Source organism: Anguilla anguilla, chromosome 17 (assembly GCF_013347855.1).
Source record: "Anguilla anguilla isolate fAngAng1 chromosome 17, fAngAng1.pri, whole genome shotgun sequence".
In the NCBI taxonomy this organism is placed as follows: Eukaryota; Metazoa; Chordata; class Actinopteri; order Anguilliformes; family Anguillidae; genus Anguilla; species Anguilla anguilla.
In genome coordinates, this window is record NC_049217.1 from 2332331 (window position 1) to 2349412 (window position 17082).

The 17082-nt window shown below is 43.7% G+C and overlaps 1 protein-coding gene across 2 annotated transcripts; it reads right to left on the reverse strand.

The window, feature by feature from the left end:
• Positions 1–1139: 1139 nt before the first annotated feature.
• Positions 1140–15777, reverse strand: LOC118216109 (probable ATP-dependent RNA helicase DHX58). Of its 2 annotated transcripts, XM_035397131.1 has the most exons (12): positions 15552–15777; positions 14314–14496; positions 12879–13083; positions 10758–10942; positions 9459–9575; positions 9045–9171; positions 8374–8565; positions 7208–7458; positions 5616–5927; positions 4507–4697; positions 2946–3039; positions 1140–1522 (listed from the first exon to the last, which is right to left on the reverse strand). In XM_035397131.1, the coding sequence occupies exons 2-12, from the start codon at positions 14488–14490 to the stop codon at positions 1343–1345; spliced, it is 2031 nt and encodes a 676-aa protein (XP_035253022.1). In that variant the 5' UTR covers positions 14491–14496; positions 15552–15777; the 3' UTR covers positions 1140–1342. The 2 variants fall into 2 exon arrangements, 1 of the variants encoding a protein (XP_035253022.1); XR_004762966.1 differs by lacking the exon at positions 4507–4697 and having other exon boundaries at positions 1388–1522.
• Between the last annotated feature and the right edge of the window lie 1305 nt (positions 15778–17082).

Below are 17082 nucleotides of genomic sequence, written 5' to 3' on the forward strand. Positions count from 1 at the left end.
GCTGGGAGGAGACAAGGGTCTCTGTCTAATTGCTTAATTTTACTTCCTTGCATCCTTTCCTTGCATCCTTTCCTAACTCCTTAGCTCCACCCTATGGAAGATGCAAGGAAAAAATGCAAAAATGGAAAGGTTGTGAGGAAAGGACGTGAGGATGGAGAAATCGAGGAAACATATCGGGCAAATGGAACGTTCTTGCTCTTTCAAACATCAGTTTGAAGCCACGTCAATTACAGAGATGGCAGATGGGGAGAGTTCGATCATTTATATGTCATGTATTCTGAAAAATACTTCCACATGTTTCCTTGATTAAACATTCTTCGGAGCCTCCTAGCTCCTCACCTTCTTCAAGGAGCATTTAACAGGTTGGAATGACCTTAAGGATGGTGATCTTAAAGATGCTGGACCTCTCGGTCATTCAAGGACAAAGGTGACAAGGACAGATAAAATAAGCAGTTGGAATGAGCCTAAGCAGCCAAGTTTGAAGAAGATTCGCTCATCTCCTCCAATATTGGGATACTAGAGAAGGGAGGACACAAATATCGGTTTCCGGGGCACAGAGGAGATGAGGTGGTAGTTGAGGAACGGTGGATAGATTTTTTGAGTATTGGAGCGCACCCTAAGACTAAGCAGACATGGGGAGAACAAGGGACTTATATACAAAGGGAAGGAGATGCAAATGACAATACAATGACAATCAGGGAAGACAAAACATACAAAAATGAGACACACAAGGGCTGGGGAACTGGCGGCCTCTGCTGGTCAGAAACAGGAACTGTGACAGTTTATACCACTACCGCCTTCAACGTCTCTACAATTCTGACAGAAACTTAGATGCATTTATTTGGGAGGTATTTTGTATTTTGTAACAAGATACAAAATAAAAAATACCTCCCATATAATAGGTACCATTAGGACAGTGGTGTCAAACTCGTGCCATGGAGGGCCGTGTGTATGCAGGTTTTCATTCCAACCAATTAATGCTGCCTTAATTGAGTCCAATTACTCATTCAGCCATATGCGTTTAACTGCATTGAAGCACAGAATATAAGAAAAATTTTATCTAGACAATGCGGGTCACCATAGACGTCGGGTCACCATTGTGCACAAACCTGCATCCCTAATTCAGCAAATAATTTAACTAATTATATAATCAAGATCTGAGGCTGCATACACACGGCCCTCCATGGCACGAGTTTGACACCACTGCATTAGGAGAATGAGATAGGAGTGAAAGTGGGGGTAATCACATACTGTGTTTGATTGGTCTCTCAGGGGCTGGTCCAGTGAAGAAGTGAGAGTGTTAACAGCCCTGTATCTATGGGAGAAAAGGGCACGTGTGTCCTCAGAGCAGATCAGGGAACTTTTTAAGGACATAGTCTGTGTATTTGAAGTCCTCAACGCAAAATGGGACATCCTTCCATTTCTTGACAGACTGTCTGTGGCCCAGGCTGTCCAGGACAAAGTTTTTAATACCCAGGTTGGGCAGAGTCACCTCCTTGTAGATCATCTCCATCCCCCATTCCTACACACACAATAAACACATGCCCAGACATTCATTGTAATGGTTTGTTTCAGACCACAATTAAACATAGGCAAAGAGCTGAAAAATTTATAAGAGATATATCATTATAAGATCTATCATTTAATATGATGTATCATTATAATAAATCAGTTTTTTGTTGGTTGAGAACATTGTTGTGTGTAGTCTTCATTCAGCATGTATGACTTAATCACTGCCCATGCCAAGACAAAGTCTCTTCACTTCCTTGCCTCACAGAGACCCGGATCACCCCAAATAACACCTCCACTCCAGCTGCATTGCCTTCTTGCATACCCCCAGGGCCTCAGCAAGAGCTTCATCCCTCTCCTCTGTCCTGATCCTCCTAGACCTGTCTGCAGCATTCCACAGGGTCAACCACAAACTACTCCTATCCAAACTGGCTGAGATGGGAATTTTTGGGACTGTCCTCTCTTGGTTTGGTTCCTATCTTGCAGATAGGTCCTACCAGGTCACCTGGATGGGGTCTGTCTCTGCACCTCATCCCCTTGTTACAGGAGTCCCACAGGGATCTGTACTGGGGCTTATTCTCCATTTACACCAAATCTCTTGGTTCAGTCATTAATTCACATGGCTTCTCTTATTACTGTTATGCTGATGATACACAACTCTTCATCTCTTTCCCTCCCTCTGCCATACAGGTCAATGAGAGAATATCTGCCTGCCTGGCTGATATCTCAACATGTATAGCCAGGCATCATCGGAAGATCAACCTTAACAAGACCGAGCTGCTGTTCATCCCCTACAGTACCTTGCTACGGGAGCTCTCAATCACTGTTGATGACAGCACAGTGACTGCCTCGCACTCTGCAAAGAACCTGGGGGTGGTTCTGGATGACCGGCAGGACTTAAAGGAGTACATCGAGGCAACATCACAGTCCTGCAGATTCCTATTGTACAACATCAGGAGAATTCAACCATACCTAACCACACACTCCGCCCAGCTACTCATCCAGGCCATGGTAATCTCCCGTCTAGATTACTACAACACCCTCCTTGCAAGCCTGCCAGCCTGTGCCATACAGCCTCTACAGATGATTCAAAATGCTACTAGCCGACTTTTCTTCAACATTCATAATTTCTGTCACGTCACTCCTCTGCTGAGGCCAATCCACTGGCTACCGGTCGCTGCCAGGTTCAGGTTCAAAGTCCTGACCCTCGCCTACACTAGAGCCAACAGGACAGCCTCCGCCTACTTGTGGAGTTGGCTCACAATTAACTGGGATCCTTAAAAACTTAAGAGTGGGTATGGTGTATACAAACTAATATATACCAACACACACTGTGAATATTACCCACATATGTGGTTTTTGAATAACAAAGCCATTAAAAGTTTGAATGTCAGTAAGACAGAATCTATCCAATGAATGCATGTGGAGAAGCTCACCTTGCCACAGTTGGCACAGCTGATCTCACGCCCGGGCTCCCAGTCTTCAAACGTCCTGTCAAGCTCCACCTTCGCTCCTGCTTTGTAGTAAACCCTGACCAATCACATGCCATTAATGTAATAAACCCCGACCAATCACATGCCATTAATATAGTAAACCCCAACCAATCACATGCCATTAATATAGTAAACCCTGACCAATCACATGCCATTAATGTAGTAAACCCTGACCAATCACATGCCATTAATATAGTAAACCCCGACCAATCACATGCCATTAATGTAGTAAACCCCAACCAATCAAATGTAGTAAACCCTGACCAATCACATTCTATTAATGTAGCAAACCCTGACCAATCACATGCCATTAATGTAGTAAACCCCAACCAATCACTTGCCATTAATGTAATAAACCCCAACAAATCACATGCCATTAATGTAGTAAACCCTGACCAATCACATTCTATTAATGTAGTAAACCCCAACCAATCACCTGCCATTAATGTAATAAACCCTGACCAATCACATTCTATTAATGTAGTAAACCCCAACCAATCACCTGCCATTAATGTAGTAAACCCTGACCAATCACATTCTATTAATGTAGTAAACCCCAACCAATCACCTGCCATTAATGTAATAAACCCTGAACCAATCACATTCTATTAATGTAGTAAACCCCAACCAATCACATGCTATTAATGTAGTAAACACCAACCAATCACATGCCATTAATGTATTAAACCCTGACAAATCACATGCCATTAATGTAGTAAACCCCAACCAATCACATGCCATTTCTGTAGTAAACACCAACCAATCACATGCCATTAATGTAGTAAAAACCAACCAATGACATGCCATTAATGTAGTAAAAACCAACCAATCACATGCCATTAATGCACAAAATCTTAACCAATCACATTCCATGTAGTACACCATGGAAAATGTTGCATTTTTCCCCCTGAACAGTATCAATTTAATAAACCCTGACAAATACCATGTAACATTGTAAGCCCTGACTAATTGCACACTGATAAGCATAGGGCATCATCTCTGCTTCACAGCAGCAGCAGCCCTGGAGATCTCACACACACTGCATGTGAGAATGGCTGAAGTCTCAACTGGGGTCCTTCTCTTTTCCTTTACAAATCTGTGTCCCATATTTTCTCAAAATGAATATATAGGTAAGTCTGTATGGTATACACTTGTCCAAAAATGAAATTAGTCATTGTAGATTTGAAGTAAAGGGCACACGTACACCCAGTGGCCATTTCATGCACCTTGCCAGCTGCTCATTAATGCAAATAGGCTGTGCCTCCAAGCAGGAACTCATCTGGCTGCCTGACCAAACATTAGAATGGGCAAGATGTGTGAATTGAACAACTCTGACAGTGGGATAGTTGCTGGCGCCAGATGTGGTGGTTCCAGCAGCTCAGAAACAGCTGGGAGGCCACTGTGTGTATGTGTACGCTGTACAGATGTGTACACCACACACACACACACCCAAATCCATGAGCACAGAGAAACAGAGCAGTGAGAAGCAGGACGGAAGGCTCACTCAAAGTTAGGGTTGATGTTGACATATTGTGAGCCATTAATCAGTTGCATGTCATTGCCCTGGGCAACTGGGGTGTTGCAGAGCCGGCAATGGAGTCGGACATCAGATGCTAGGCAGCGGTTTTGCCTTTCCGTCAGCTGAAGCTCCGCCAGCCGCAGAGAAATCACACTTTGCCTCTGCAGTTCCGCAACCTGAGGGAGAGGAGGGCAAAGAAAGAAGGGAAATCACACTCCACTACCTGAGGGAGAGGAGAGCAAAAAAAGAAGAGAAATCACACTCCGCTACCTGAGGGAAAGGAAAGCAAAGAGAGAAGAGCAATCACACTCCGCTACCTGAGGGAGAGGAGAGAAAAAAGAGAAGAGCAATCACACTCCGCTACCTGAGGGAAAGGAGATCAAAAAGAGAAGAGAAATCACATTCCGCTACCTGAGGGAGAGGAGAGCAAAGAGAGAAGGGAAATCACACTCCGCTACCTGAGGGAGAGGAGAGCAAAAAGTGAAGGGAAATCACACTCCACTACCCGAGGGAGAGGAGAGCAAAGAGAGAAGGGAAATCACACTTTGCTACCTGAGGGAGAGGAGAGCAAAAAGAGATGAGAAATCACACTCCGCTATCTGAGGGAGAGGAGAGCAAAAAGAGAAGGGAAATCACACTCCACTACCTGAGGAAGAGGAGTGCAAAGAGAGAAGGGAAATCACACTTTGCTACCTGAGGGAGAGGAAAGCAAAAAGAGAAGAGAAATCACACTCCACTACCTGAGGGAGAGGAGAGCAAAAAGAGAAGGGAAACACGTACATGCAGACACATATTCACTCATGCACACAACACACAGATAGTCAGACAGACACACACACACCTAACATCACTTACTGATATTTTTGTATATATTTTTATATTTTTTATATAACAAATTCAGATTCTTGGATTCATCGTATATAGTTGTATGTTTTAACCACTGCTTTGGCAAAACAAGTGCCTATATTCGTCATGCCAATAAAGCCACTTTGAAATTGAAATTGAGAGACAGAGACATGGTCACAGAGACAGAGAGAGACAGAGACATGCCCAACACAAAGACATGGTCATGGGGGCGGACCCTGTAGGCTCACCTGTTGCTGGAAGGCGAGCTGCTCCATACTCTGGATCTCTGCGATGGCCCTCCTGCTCAGCTCCTCCAGGTACTCATTAGTGCGCTCCCTCCGCACCTCCTGACCACCTGCCCGCGCCACCACGGAGTACACGCTGTCCTCTGCCCGGGCGCGCCCGCTGGCCTGCTGCATGGCGATCTCATTGGTCAGCAGCCCGTAACGCACCACCAGGTTGCACTCTGGGATGTCCAGGCCCTCCTCAGCCACACTGGTGGAGATGAGGAGATTCAAGGCACCCTCACGGAACTGTCGAATGGTCTGCTTCTGATCTTTCTGCAATGGACAGCAGCCACCAAGAAACATTATGCTCAAAATCCCCTGCACCCCATCCCTCACACACAGGTCAAACATGAATCTATCTTCTGGCTTATTCATTTTTATGACTAAGGACTTTTCAAAAAACCCTAAAACATGTCTTAAGGCTTGCTTTTGTGTCAGTTACTTGGGCAGTAGTGAAGCTGAAGTGGTAGTGATTAGCGATAGGTGTTGGAGAAAATAATGGAAACACCACATAAAAAAAGACTTGAAGTACTTTGAAGAAGCTAAATTAAGCTGAATGCAAATTAGCAGTGTGTGTTTGTGATAAAAGAGGTCTGGCAATCAGGTCTTTAATACGTGAGTCTCCAAAGAAGCATGAGGCAACTAACAAAACAGGCCAGTGTCAGAACTGCTGGTGCAATAATATGAGAAACATAAATAATTTGCATCGGTAAAGAGCTTGCAAATTGAAGCTCACCACTTTAGCAATTATCCTGTTTTTTGGGACAGACAAAAAACAGGATGATTGCTAAACATCCCAAAACTATGGCCTCAAAAATGACCACAGATTTGAAAAAACACCTCTGTGACTGAGTCTCAAAAAACTGGATGTTGTGAGCGTCGCAAAGCAGGCGTCCCTGTCAAGATTGCCATGTGGAAATAAAGGCCAGAGCACAGAAAATTCATAACCTGGCCTGAGTACAAAACCTGCACCCAAGAAATGGAAAAAGTAATACAGTCTGATCAGCCAACTTTTACACTTTTTCCTACATCTGCATGGGTTGCCAGCTGTTAAACATAGTGGTGGATCTATAACAGTATGTACAGCTCATCTTAGCAGAGTGATTGGGCCCAAAGGCAGCTTTGCATGGTCATGTAATGGCCAAGGCATATCATGCTATTGTACAAGACCAGGTGTACCCCGTGGTGATGCTTTCATAGTACTGGTTTTCAGGCATCTTTATATTTATGCTACAGCTTGTTGGTTACGCTGTATCACTTTGCAAACACTGTTCCTTCAGGATGTCCCCATATTCCAAGATGATAACAATTTCCATTCAAACAGATTAGAGTGTGGTTTCATGAACACTAGGATGAAGTCTGATGCCTTTTGAGGCCTCCACAATCACCACACATCTAGACATCATGGAACCTTAAGGGAAAGTTATGTAGCTCTGACTGTGAAGTAAATTTCACCTACTTCATCCCTAAAAAAACTGTTGACTTTTCTGTCTGAAGAAGGTTCCAAAATCCCACTATACCGAGCTCAGAGTTCATGTGACTGGTGTGGATACCTGTGTCATGTGACTGGCCTGGTTGCTGGCTCCGGTCAATATGGCAGCCTTAATGCCGGCATCCTGCATGGGGCGGTTGTCGGAGACCCAGTCAAACAGGCAGTGGGTGCTGACGCGGGTCTTGGAGAAGAGAATCCCACGGGACTTATTCTGCCCCACAAACTGCTCCAGCAGGGTCTTCTGCAGCTGCCCCAGCTTGGGATTCTCAAACTGCGTCAGAGCCGCCAGCGCCTGCAGTTCAGCTTCGTTCACTACGGGAAGAGCCATCATCACCTTAGCAACCGTTAGTCAAAGCTTCTCTGTCTAAAAAGCATTGGTCTGACCAGCACAGGCCCTGGTGTCTCCTGCTACTGTATGGCTTTTTCCCTGTCAGGAGGCCATGTATCATAGAGCATTTCATTACAAAAGCCAAATCACTCACTCATCACTGTCTTCTCCATGAAAAGACTGGTTGTACTTCATTAATTTTACATGGGTCCATTCACTTGTATCTCTAAATTTAAAAAGGCATCATAGAAAAGCAACTTTATTACTTGAGCTATTTACTTCACTGGAATACCAGTAGCTATCAGCTTCGTTCTAGAAATGTATTGCTTTTTAAAAATTCCCCCACCTTACACAGAAATTTGGGAAATGGGTTTTTACTACTGCACACCAAAAAGCTTTAATAATTTAATCTGTTCAACTGTTTCTACAACTTGTCCTATCACCTGCTTATGAGTCTTCTTATTGTGATATTGATTTAACAACTGTATATGCCAGGTCCCTCTTTAAAAGTAGATATCAATCACAATGCAGTTTTCCTGGTAAAATAAAGAATAAATAAAATAAAATAAGGAAGGTATTGCCAAAGCAAGCTTATCACACTTACACTGGCTTTTTCAACCTGGCCACTTAATCATCTGCTAATTTATTTGTGTTAGTAATTCCCTCGCTGTCTACCTAAGCTAATATGTGGTTTGCGTTCTGATGCAAAATGGCTGTCATACTTTGGCCAGTGATGATGGTTTAAGGTGAATTCCCCACTTCACTGTGAAGCACTCTGTGATCTTGAAGTGAGCTATGTAAATGCTACACATTACTCATTAATATTGCTTCTCTACAGGGGGTAAGCCTCTCTGGGGGGAAGACGAGAGTGGGCGTGGCTGAGGAGGACTGGTCCTCACCCTGGAACAGATCGAACAGGAAGTGGTCGGTGTCATCCAGCCCGACGCGCTTCTCCGCCTCTCTGCTGTAGAAGTCCCTGAGCAGCCGGAATGCGTCAGCCATGCGCACCGTGTCGTTGATGAGCAGCGCGTCGTTGTACTGACGCAGGTGGAGAGCGCACTGAGCCAGCTTCCTGTTCCCCTCCACCGCAGCTGGAACCAGGACGGACCAGGGTAATGACACAGGGCCGCCTCCACAGCAGTACATTACAATACAACCAACCAATGGCATTATCCAACAAAGAGGACATGACTGTACAGCACCTAACCAATCAACAACACAACCATTTCAAACCAATGTAATGAAACAACATAGCCAGCATAATTGACCCTAGCCAAGGAAACCATGTAACACTGATACAAGGTGTGACATAAGTGTAAAGATAACTGAAAACCAATACAATTAAGCCATTACACAATTCCATCTTGCTTAAAGACCCACTTTTTCATTTAAATACCCATTTATATAAAAAAAACTTATATAGTAGTTATTTGACTCCTCCTCTTTTATTTTGTTTTTGAGTTTATTCTGTTTTATTTCTCTGTATATATTTTTACTTAGTGCACCATACAAGGAAATTTACACAAATAAAATGACTGTTATCATTCATTTTCAGGTACACAAAGCTCACCTTGTTTCTCAAGCTGAACCACATCAGCCTCATACTCCTGTGAGCCAAAATCACTCCTGAGATTTTCCACTGCGCTGAACTCATGTATCTTACTCATCATCGACTTCAGGTGGTCCCCAAAGGGGTCCTGAGAGACAGTTACAAACAATATCTCTATTAGAAACTAAGCAACTTACAGTAAGGGCATTTAACATGGCTAGAAATCCACAGTTAGAACTAGGGACCAGTAAAAGAGCAAGCTAATACAGTGCCATCATAGACACGCAAGACATAAGTCCTGCTGTGCAGATGGGCTGGACGGCAGACCTGCAGTCTCATAAGCATTTGGTGACCAAGGAGGTTTGCTATTAAATTTGATATTTTTCAATTTCCCTCTCGAACCATAAGCCTGAGATCAGAGTAAGAGTGGCTCACCTTCGGTCTCTGGTTGACGATGTCATACTTCTTCACTGGCTTGGGGACCTTCCTCTGCAGCTCCTCAGAGTTCTCCTGGGGAGACACGATGGCCGAGGCGTCCAGGTTGGCACAGATCTGTCAGTCACAGAGAGAACAGTGCTCAGAGCAACTAGAGCCTGGGAGCCGAACAAAGAACGCATATGTCACCCTACAGTCAGGCTGTTCCAGGTGTCACATGATTCATATATCACCCTACAGTCGGGCTGTTCCAGGTGTCACATGATGCATATATCACTCTACAGTCGGGCTGTTCCAGGTGTCACATGATGCATATATCACCCTACAGTCTGCCTGTTCCAGGTGTCACATGATGCATATATCACCCTACAGTCAGGCTGTTCCAGGTGTCACATGATGCATATATCACCCTACAGTCTGCCTGTTCCAGGTGTCACATGATGCATATATCACCCTACAGTCAGGCTGTTCCAGGTGTCACATGATGCATATATCACCCTACAGTCTGCCTGTTCCAGGTGTCACATGATGCATATGTCACCCTACAGTGGGGCTGTTCCAGGTGTCACATGATGCATATATCACCCTACAGCTCGGCTGTTCCAGGTGTCTCATGGTGCATATGTCACCCTACAGTCGGGCTGTTCCAGGTGTCACATGATGCATAAGTCACCCTACAGTCGGGCTGTTCCAGGTGTCTCATGGTGCATATGTCACCCTACAGTTTGGCTGTTCCAGGTGTCGCAGAGCCTGTGGTACTGCTGTTCCTTTGTACTGAGTGGTCTTCAGGGATGTGTTCCATATTTATCCTAATTAATCAGTAAATTATTCAGATATTTAGGACCTATTCAGGGAACCAGAAGCAGAGGACTTGTCATCATAACGACTTTTTGTGCAATTTCAAGGCTTCCAGCCCTCTTGTCTGTTTTTCATTAGGGATTAGGCCTTTGGCGAGTATGTGATGTAAGGCTATTGAAAGCTACATCAGCCCTTTTCAGATAAAGTTGGAGACCCCTGGTCTAAATGTTATAGGAGAGGTCACTCAGAGCTAGTCTACTGCATGAAGCCTAGGGCTAGCCTTACATGAACAACTCGCCTTCTCTTTCCGCAACGTCCCAGTGAGTCGGGCATGTAGACACCCTCTATACAATGACCAAAGCATCCTCCCCTTCCTCATCACCTGCTCTTCACAGCTCCTGCTCTCATGCCTAGACTGCTGCAGTTGGGTAGTAAGGGAATCGCAACACTGCACTGCCTCTGAAGCTAATACAGAATGCGGTCGCATGGCCTGTTGCAGACCTGCAGGACGTGCTCCTTTGCCCCCTGGAAGGTTTTGGCTCCCCCTGTCCCAGGAGAGGCAGTTAGTCCCAGGACCTGGGGTAAGCCACTTTTCGGCTTGGCCTGCACGTAGCGCTGCATGATCTTGTTGTAGACATTGTCCTTGTGGGTGTGGTGGCACTCATCGATGATCAGCAAGGTGAAGTCTGGGGTGAGGAAGCATGAATGAACAGCAAAGAGTAAGATTCTCAGTGATGCACTTGAGTCTCAAACACTGGCAAATCAAGCATGCCAGCCTCCTGGATAGTTTCATAAGGTTCATTGAGGTATAAGTATACTGTAAGACATGACTTGCTGCCACTGATGGGCATAGTACTCAATTATAGAGTAGCGACTGGGAGTGGTGGGTGGTCAAGAACTATTCCAAAGAAGGAGACTTGATTAACTGTACAATAGACTGTTTCCCCAATAGGCCTCTGGAGACTGGAACATCAGACCCCTACTGATTGGCAGACTGCTTTAGGAAGGCCAGGCACTGGTTCCTTAAATCAAATCACATTATTTTGAATATATGATTTTGTTTATATGTTTCCATCTCAGAAAGCTATGTCTGTAAAACGGTTTTTAAAGTCATTGTGTTCAGATTACAGAATTCAGATTAATTCTGGAATCCAGAGTGCCGTTCCTGTAAATAAACACCATTTTCATCAAGTTGGAGAGATGTCCATTTTTTTCTTACAAAAGGCATGCATAATTCACAAGACAGGAAATCATGTCTCAGTATGTATTTATCCATTGTTTGTACCTATATAACTAGTTTACATGACACAGATATTTAATATTATGTAAAATATTGTTCAGTATTTTAAGTGTTAACATAGGTAAGGATTATTCACATGCTGCATAGTCCAAGGCGATACCCACTGTCAATCACCTACACTTCATATACAAGACTCCAGTCAGCATTTGCACAGCAGAAACCCTGAAGAAGACAGTGTGTGTCTGAACACTGGTAGAGTGTGTGACTGTCTTTCTCTTTTTATTATTGTCATCATGATTATTAATCAGGGACATCACATCGCTGAGTCAGGGAACGCTGGGAGGTGGGCAGGGTTTTTACTCACAGGACACTAATTAGCCTCCATTGAGTCTGAGCCACTCCATGCTGGATATTTATATGCAGCTCATCAAGGTTATTAAGTTTCCCTCTTATATGAATGGAAAAATGTATCTGTATAAGAGGATGTGAAGAATCTTAGGTACTCAATGAGGCTTCGTATAATATAATAAAACAACAGGAGAGCAACCTTTGCAGCGACCAAAACAATGTAATAGCTAATTACAGTGAAACAGAAGAGCAATTCATAGCCTTACAATCAGTGCATTCAGCAGCAAGTCTTCTTCAGGTACAATGATGTAATCAAGGGGATATCTGACTATAAAGGGGACAGGTAAAAATAGTTCTGCACTCTATAGGAGGTTGTGCAGGTTGCTTTCCTGTCATTTTATACCAACAGAGACCTGGATTCCCTGTGTGCTCTAAGGACTGATTCCCTGTGTGCTCTAAGGACTGATTCCCTGTGTGCTCTAAGGACTGATTCCCTGTGTGCTCTAAGGACTGATTCCCTGTGTGCTCTAAGGACTGATTCCCTGTGTGCTCTAAGGACTGATTCCCTGTGTGCTCTAAGGACTGATTCCCTGTGTGCTCTAAGGACTGATTCCCTGTGTGCTCTAAGGACTGATTCCCTGTGTGCTCTAAGGACTGATTCCCTGTGTGCTCTAAGGACTGATTCCCTGTGTGCTCTAAGGACTGATTCCCTGTGTGCTCTAAGGACTGATTCCCTGTGTGCTCTGTGAAGGTGCCAGGGCGAGGTGGCAGATGGAGGTGCCAGAGGGAGGAGGCAGAGAGAGGAGGCAGAAGGAGGTGCCAGAGGGAGGAGGCAGAGAGAGGAGGCAGAGGGAGTTGCCAGAGGGAGGTGCCAGAGGGAGGAGACAGAGGAAGGAGGTACAGGGAGGTGGCAGAGGGAGGAGGCAGAGGGAGTTGCCAGAGGGAGGTGCCAGAGGGAGGAGGCAGAGGAAGGAGGTACAGGAGGTGGCAGAAGGAGGAGGCAGAGGGAGTTGCCAGAGGGAGGTGGCCAGTACCGGTCAGCTCCACGTGTTTATCCTCCTCAGTGCTCCTCAGGCTGTTCTCCAGGATCTGGGCTGTGCAGATGATCACATCGCTGTCCTGCACCACTCGGCCAAAGAAGTCCTTCTGGTCACAGTCCCCGCTAATGGGTGCTACCCTGTATCGCCCCCCGAGGAAGGGCTGGAACTCCTTGTTGAAGTGCTGGTCCACCAGGTGAACCTGGGTAAAGTATCAAAACATTGTTAAATGTTTGTATTAGCCATGTACCAATTGCAAGCTTTACATTGGCTGTTTGAATAGGAATAAAATTATTCTGCATACAAAGAGTTAAAAATAAAGTTACTACTTTCTAGTCATCTAGTTCTGTGCCTTTACCAAGCATAAAGGAACACAAACATTTCATTAGTGTGGTTGCTTTAGCAACGTACCACCTGTTATTTTGCATTCTTATTAAACTTCTTATTTTCCTTCCGCCTATTTCTGCTTCTCCTACAGCCTTTAAGACAGGTGATATAATTAAATTAAATAATAAGGTGATTTAAGGAGAAGATTATGAAAGCTCAAGCCCCTCACCCTGTTTGACCCAGAGTCAAGAACTCATAAGCTCCATCTGCTTGAAATTTCAGCCATTTTTAATTTTATTAAAAACACTAAAACAACAGCTGTTCCAGAACAACTCGATCAATACGAACAAAACTTGGTATGCAGCATCTGTGGACCAAGCTTTACATGCCACATTCTTTTCAAGAATTTTTGCTCAAACAATATGGCCACTATGGTGACATGCGGCAATTAAACACAAATAGTTTGCATAATAACATCACGACTGTTTTAGACAGAGGGTCATGGTTAGTGTCGTTGAAAAGCAGAGATTCACAGCTGTATTTTGAGTGGTCTGCCATTTCTGAAGACCAAGATCTCATTGGTTGAGATATTCAACATTAAAGTTGGGTGATTTTTTGGGTGAGTTGGGTGAGTTTGGAAATGGTAGAAAGGTGACATAGTGGCACTATTTGATAGTCTGAAAAATCCCATTAGGGTGTAATGGTCATAAGACTACACTGGTAAAGTTTTAAGATGCTACAGCTCTCTAACTTTTAAATTTGGTAACAGCTACACAACTGCTGAAGCAACCACACAAATGTTTATTCATAAACTTTACATTCAAGTTTACATTCATATTTCTGTCCTTTTATTTCAGTGCCAAAAACCATAATGGAAGCTAAACTGGTGTTTTTTTGGAGAAGAGGCTGGGGAAATTAAAGGTGGCTTGGTGGGCTGTTAATCATATAAGTAGTTTTTGACTTCATTGTATTACAGTCACTAGTGAATAATCTCATAATCGATGCTTGCTAGCTCTGAAACGCATAACCCTCTCATCCCTGATGCCGAACACTGAGCAGGCAGGTACACACGCAGAACACACGTCACTCTATGACAACACATTACCTTGTTCACTAGGACAGCCACCTTCGCCCCTGACCTGGACTCCAGGTGTCTCTTCGCCACGTAGACAGCAGCTCGAGTCTTTCCTCCTCCTGTTGGCAGCCAAATAATGATGTTCCTGCCCTCCAGGGCTGGCTGTATTACCTCCTCCTGGTACCCGTACAGGCTGATCTCCTCCATCCCCCACTGGCAAAGACAGAAATTAGGTCTTTCATTACATTACATTAGTTGTACCTAGCCTGTAGGATCCACCAACAATGCAGGAGAACAAGTGTGTCTACCATATTTATATGAGCAATAATGTCAGACCTGACTAAAAACATTCCCAGAAAAATACATTTGCATTTTAGACTTTTCCCCTGTAATTATACAGCTAAAATTTACAGTGAAACTACAGGAAATTTACTGAAGAAATGATTTAGTACAGCAGCAGCGCCTCACCCGGGACTCAAACTCGCAGCTACTGAGTCGCTAGAATGTCTCCCTCACTGCTGTACTACCATATGCATTCCCTCCCGTTTCCCACAGCAGTCTGTGGTGAAGAACCAGGCCCAGGAATATGATTGTTTCTTGATTAATCAAGAAATACTGGTTTGCAGACTGAAAATATCTCAGCCAGAGGTAATGTTCTTTGTAAGTCATAAGCACACACAAAAACAACCTTTGCACTCTTTGATGGCTGATATCAGATAAGTAAAATCAGGAAAAATCTCATACTTCAGGACTACCACATACACCCAAGTATTTGCAAAATCAGACTGAGGATAATGTTGAGGGGCAGTTGAGAATATTTGCTTCCCTCTGTGGGTAAGTCTTGATCCCATTTTGTAAACCATAAATTTCTCAGGTCAAGTGAAAGGTGATATGTGCTAAACATTGACACGACTTGAAGAAATGCATGAAATGGATAATAATGAATAGGCACTGTAGTCATGATTAGCACTACAGAGCAACATTTACTGGCTAAAAAACAAAAGGAACATGAATTAAGAACGCATACAGCATGTTAACAATGACAATGTTAACAACAATGACAAGTGTGTCAATGTGTCTATCTCAAAGCAACCTTAAAAGTTTTAATATTCGCCATATTCTGGACATTACTGTGTCACCTCCTGTGCTGCTGTTTAAATCTATAGCCTCTCATGTAGCTCAACTCATATGTATGAACACATAAAGAATGCATGTACACCGACATAATGACAGCATTAGCAGCCATGATCATTATGCATCAGACTTACCTTCGATGCTTTGAAACTGAAAACGAAGATCAGGTTCTGCTGGTCTCAGGATTCACTCTCTGGTGCTGGTGTACAGAGACCATGTCCGCACTATTTATCTTCCAGCAAGGAAGTCTGACTCGAGGACGGAAAGCAAAACTGATCGGACCCAAGCTGGCTGTGTCAGAGGGCCCACTTGAGGGGGTTGGAGAGGGACGACAGAGGAGTTGTGCATGCAGCAGCGACAGGAACAAACCAGCAGAAGGGAGCCCCCCCAGTGAGCCCCCCAGTTTCCCTTACTACTAAAAGGTAAAAGGAAACCTACAGCTCACCTGCCTGGAAAAGTCCCTTGGTGCTGTACATCAAAGGGGAATTCAAAAGTTTGAATGTATTTTGTCTGATCTCACTGTCAGAATAGCTAATGTGACCTACTTTACGTGTCAAAACTAAATATTTTGTCTGGATCTAACAGAAGACCATTTGAAGTGATAAAGTAAACAGAATCCTCTCCTCTTTTCAATTAGGTTAATTAAGGCCTCTTTTGAATTGTGTGATGGTGACACAGCTATTGTTCACTACATTTCTAAAGCCACAATCACAATATTTATAACATAACATGTTTGGAGTCTTGTTTGAATTTCATATGAATTGAAGTCTCCATGTAATTTTTTGGATCAGTTCTCTACAATAGGGTTAAATGAAAAGCATTATACCCCGAGGACATCATTGTTTGGGATAGATCTCTGTATATATATCAGTTATTTTTTTGTTGTCTAAATGTTAAATGAGACATTAGAGGTTAGATAGTTGAATCATTTTTAGCACGAGGGCCAACACGTTAAATGCCCATCTTTTATTAGATTCCCCTTTAATGCATGTCCTTATTCCCCCCATCAGAGGCCCTACTGAAGCACTGCAGACTCAGAAACTTCCTCAAAGTTACAGCAGTAGTGTTTCACTGCTTCGAGTTACAGGCCCAGTTCCCTAACCATTATACTATACTGCCACCAGTAATTTCAGTTACATTGATCAGTTTATTAAGGGTAAGGTTAAAAAAAAAAAAAAAAAAATCATACTTGCGATTCAAATTGGTTTCAATAAAGACACTGATCCTCTGATGGGTAAATTGTTTGAGCAGGTGGGGGTCTAGGTGGCCATTTTGAATAAGAAAATGAGAGTTGGTAAAAAATAACTGTTAAACAGTTTTGGAGAGAAAGGGAAGAAGAGAGACAGGATAGTTGTTGTGGATGACAAGGGGTTCTTGAACAGGGTTTGCAGGAACACATCCAGTGGACAGTGATGAGTTCACCAGAGAGGCTATGAATGGGGCACTGTGGAAAGAGAGATGGACTAGAGGAGGGGTGTAGGGATGGGATCCAGGGAGCAGGTAGTAGGACAATTGGATTTTTTCCAATGAAAATATAATCTTCTGAATTGTGATGGAAGACAGACACACTAAATTTCTGATAAACAACATCCTTCTGATAGAAAAATTCTGTATTCATAGAAAAAAATTCCCGAAGACCAAATGTTTTCATTTTTCAAAGGAATT

Coding starts and splice junctions, on each gene's coding strand:
- LOC118216109 (XM_035397131.1), bottom strand. CDS start 14,490: ATGGAGGAGATCAGCCTGTACGGGTACCAGGAGGAGGTAATACAGCCA. Junction 4,698..5,615: donor AGCTCGCCTTCCAGCAACAG/GTGAGCCTACAG, acceptor CCTCTCCCTCAG/GTTGCGGAACTGCAGAGGCA. Junction 1,523..2,945: donor GCTGTGCCAACTGTGGCAAG/GTGAGCTTCTCC, acceptor TTGTGTGTGTAG/GAATGGGGGATGGAGATGAT.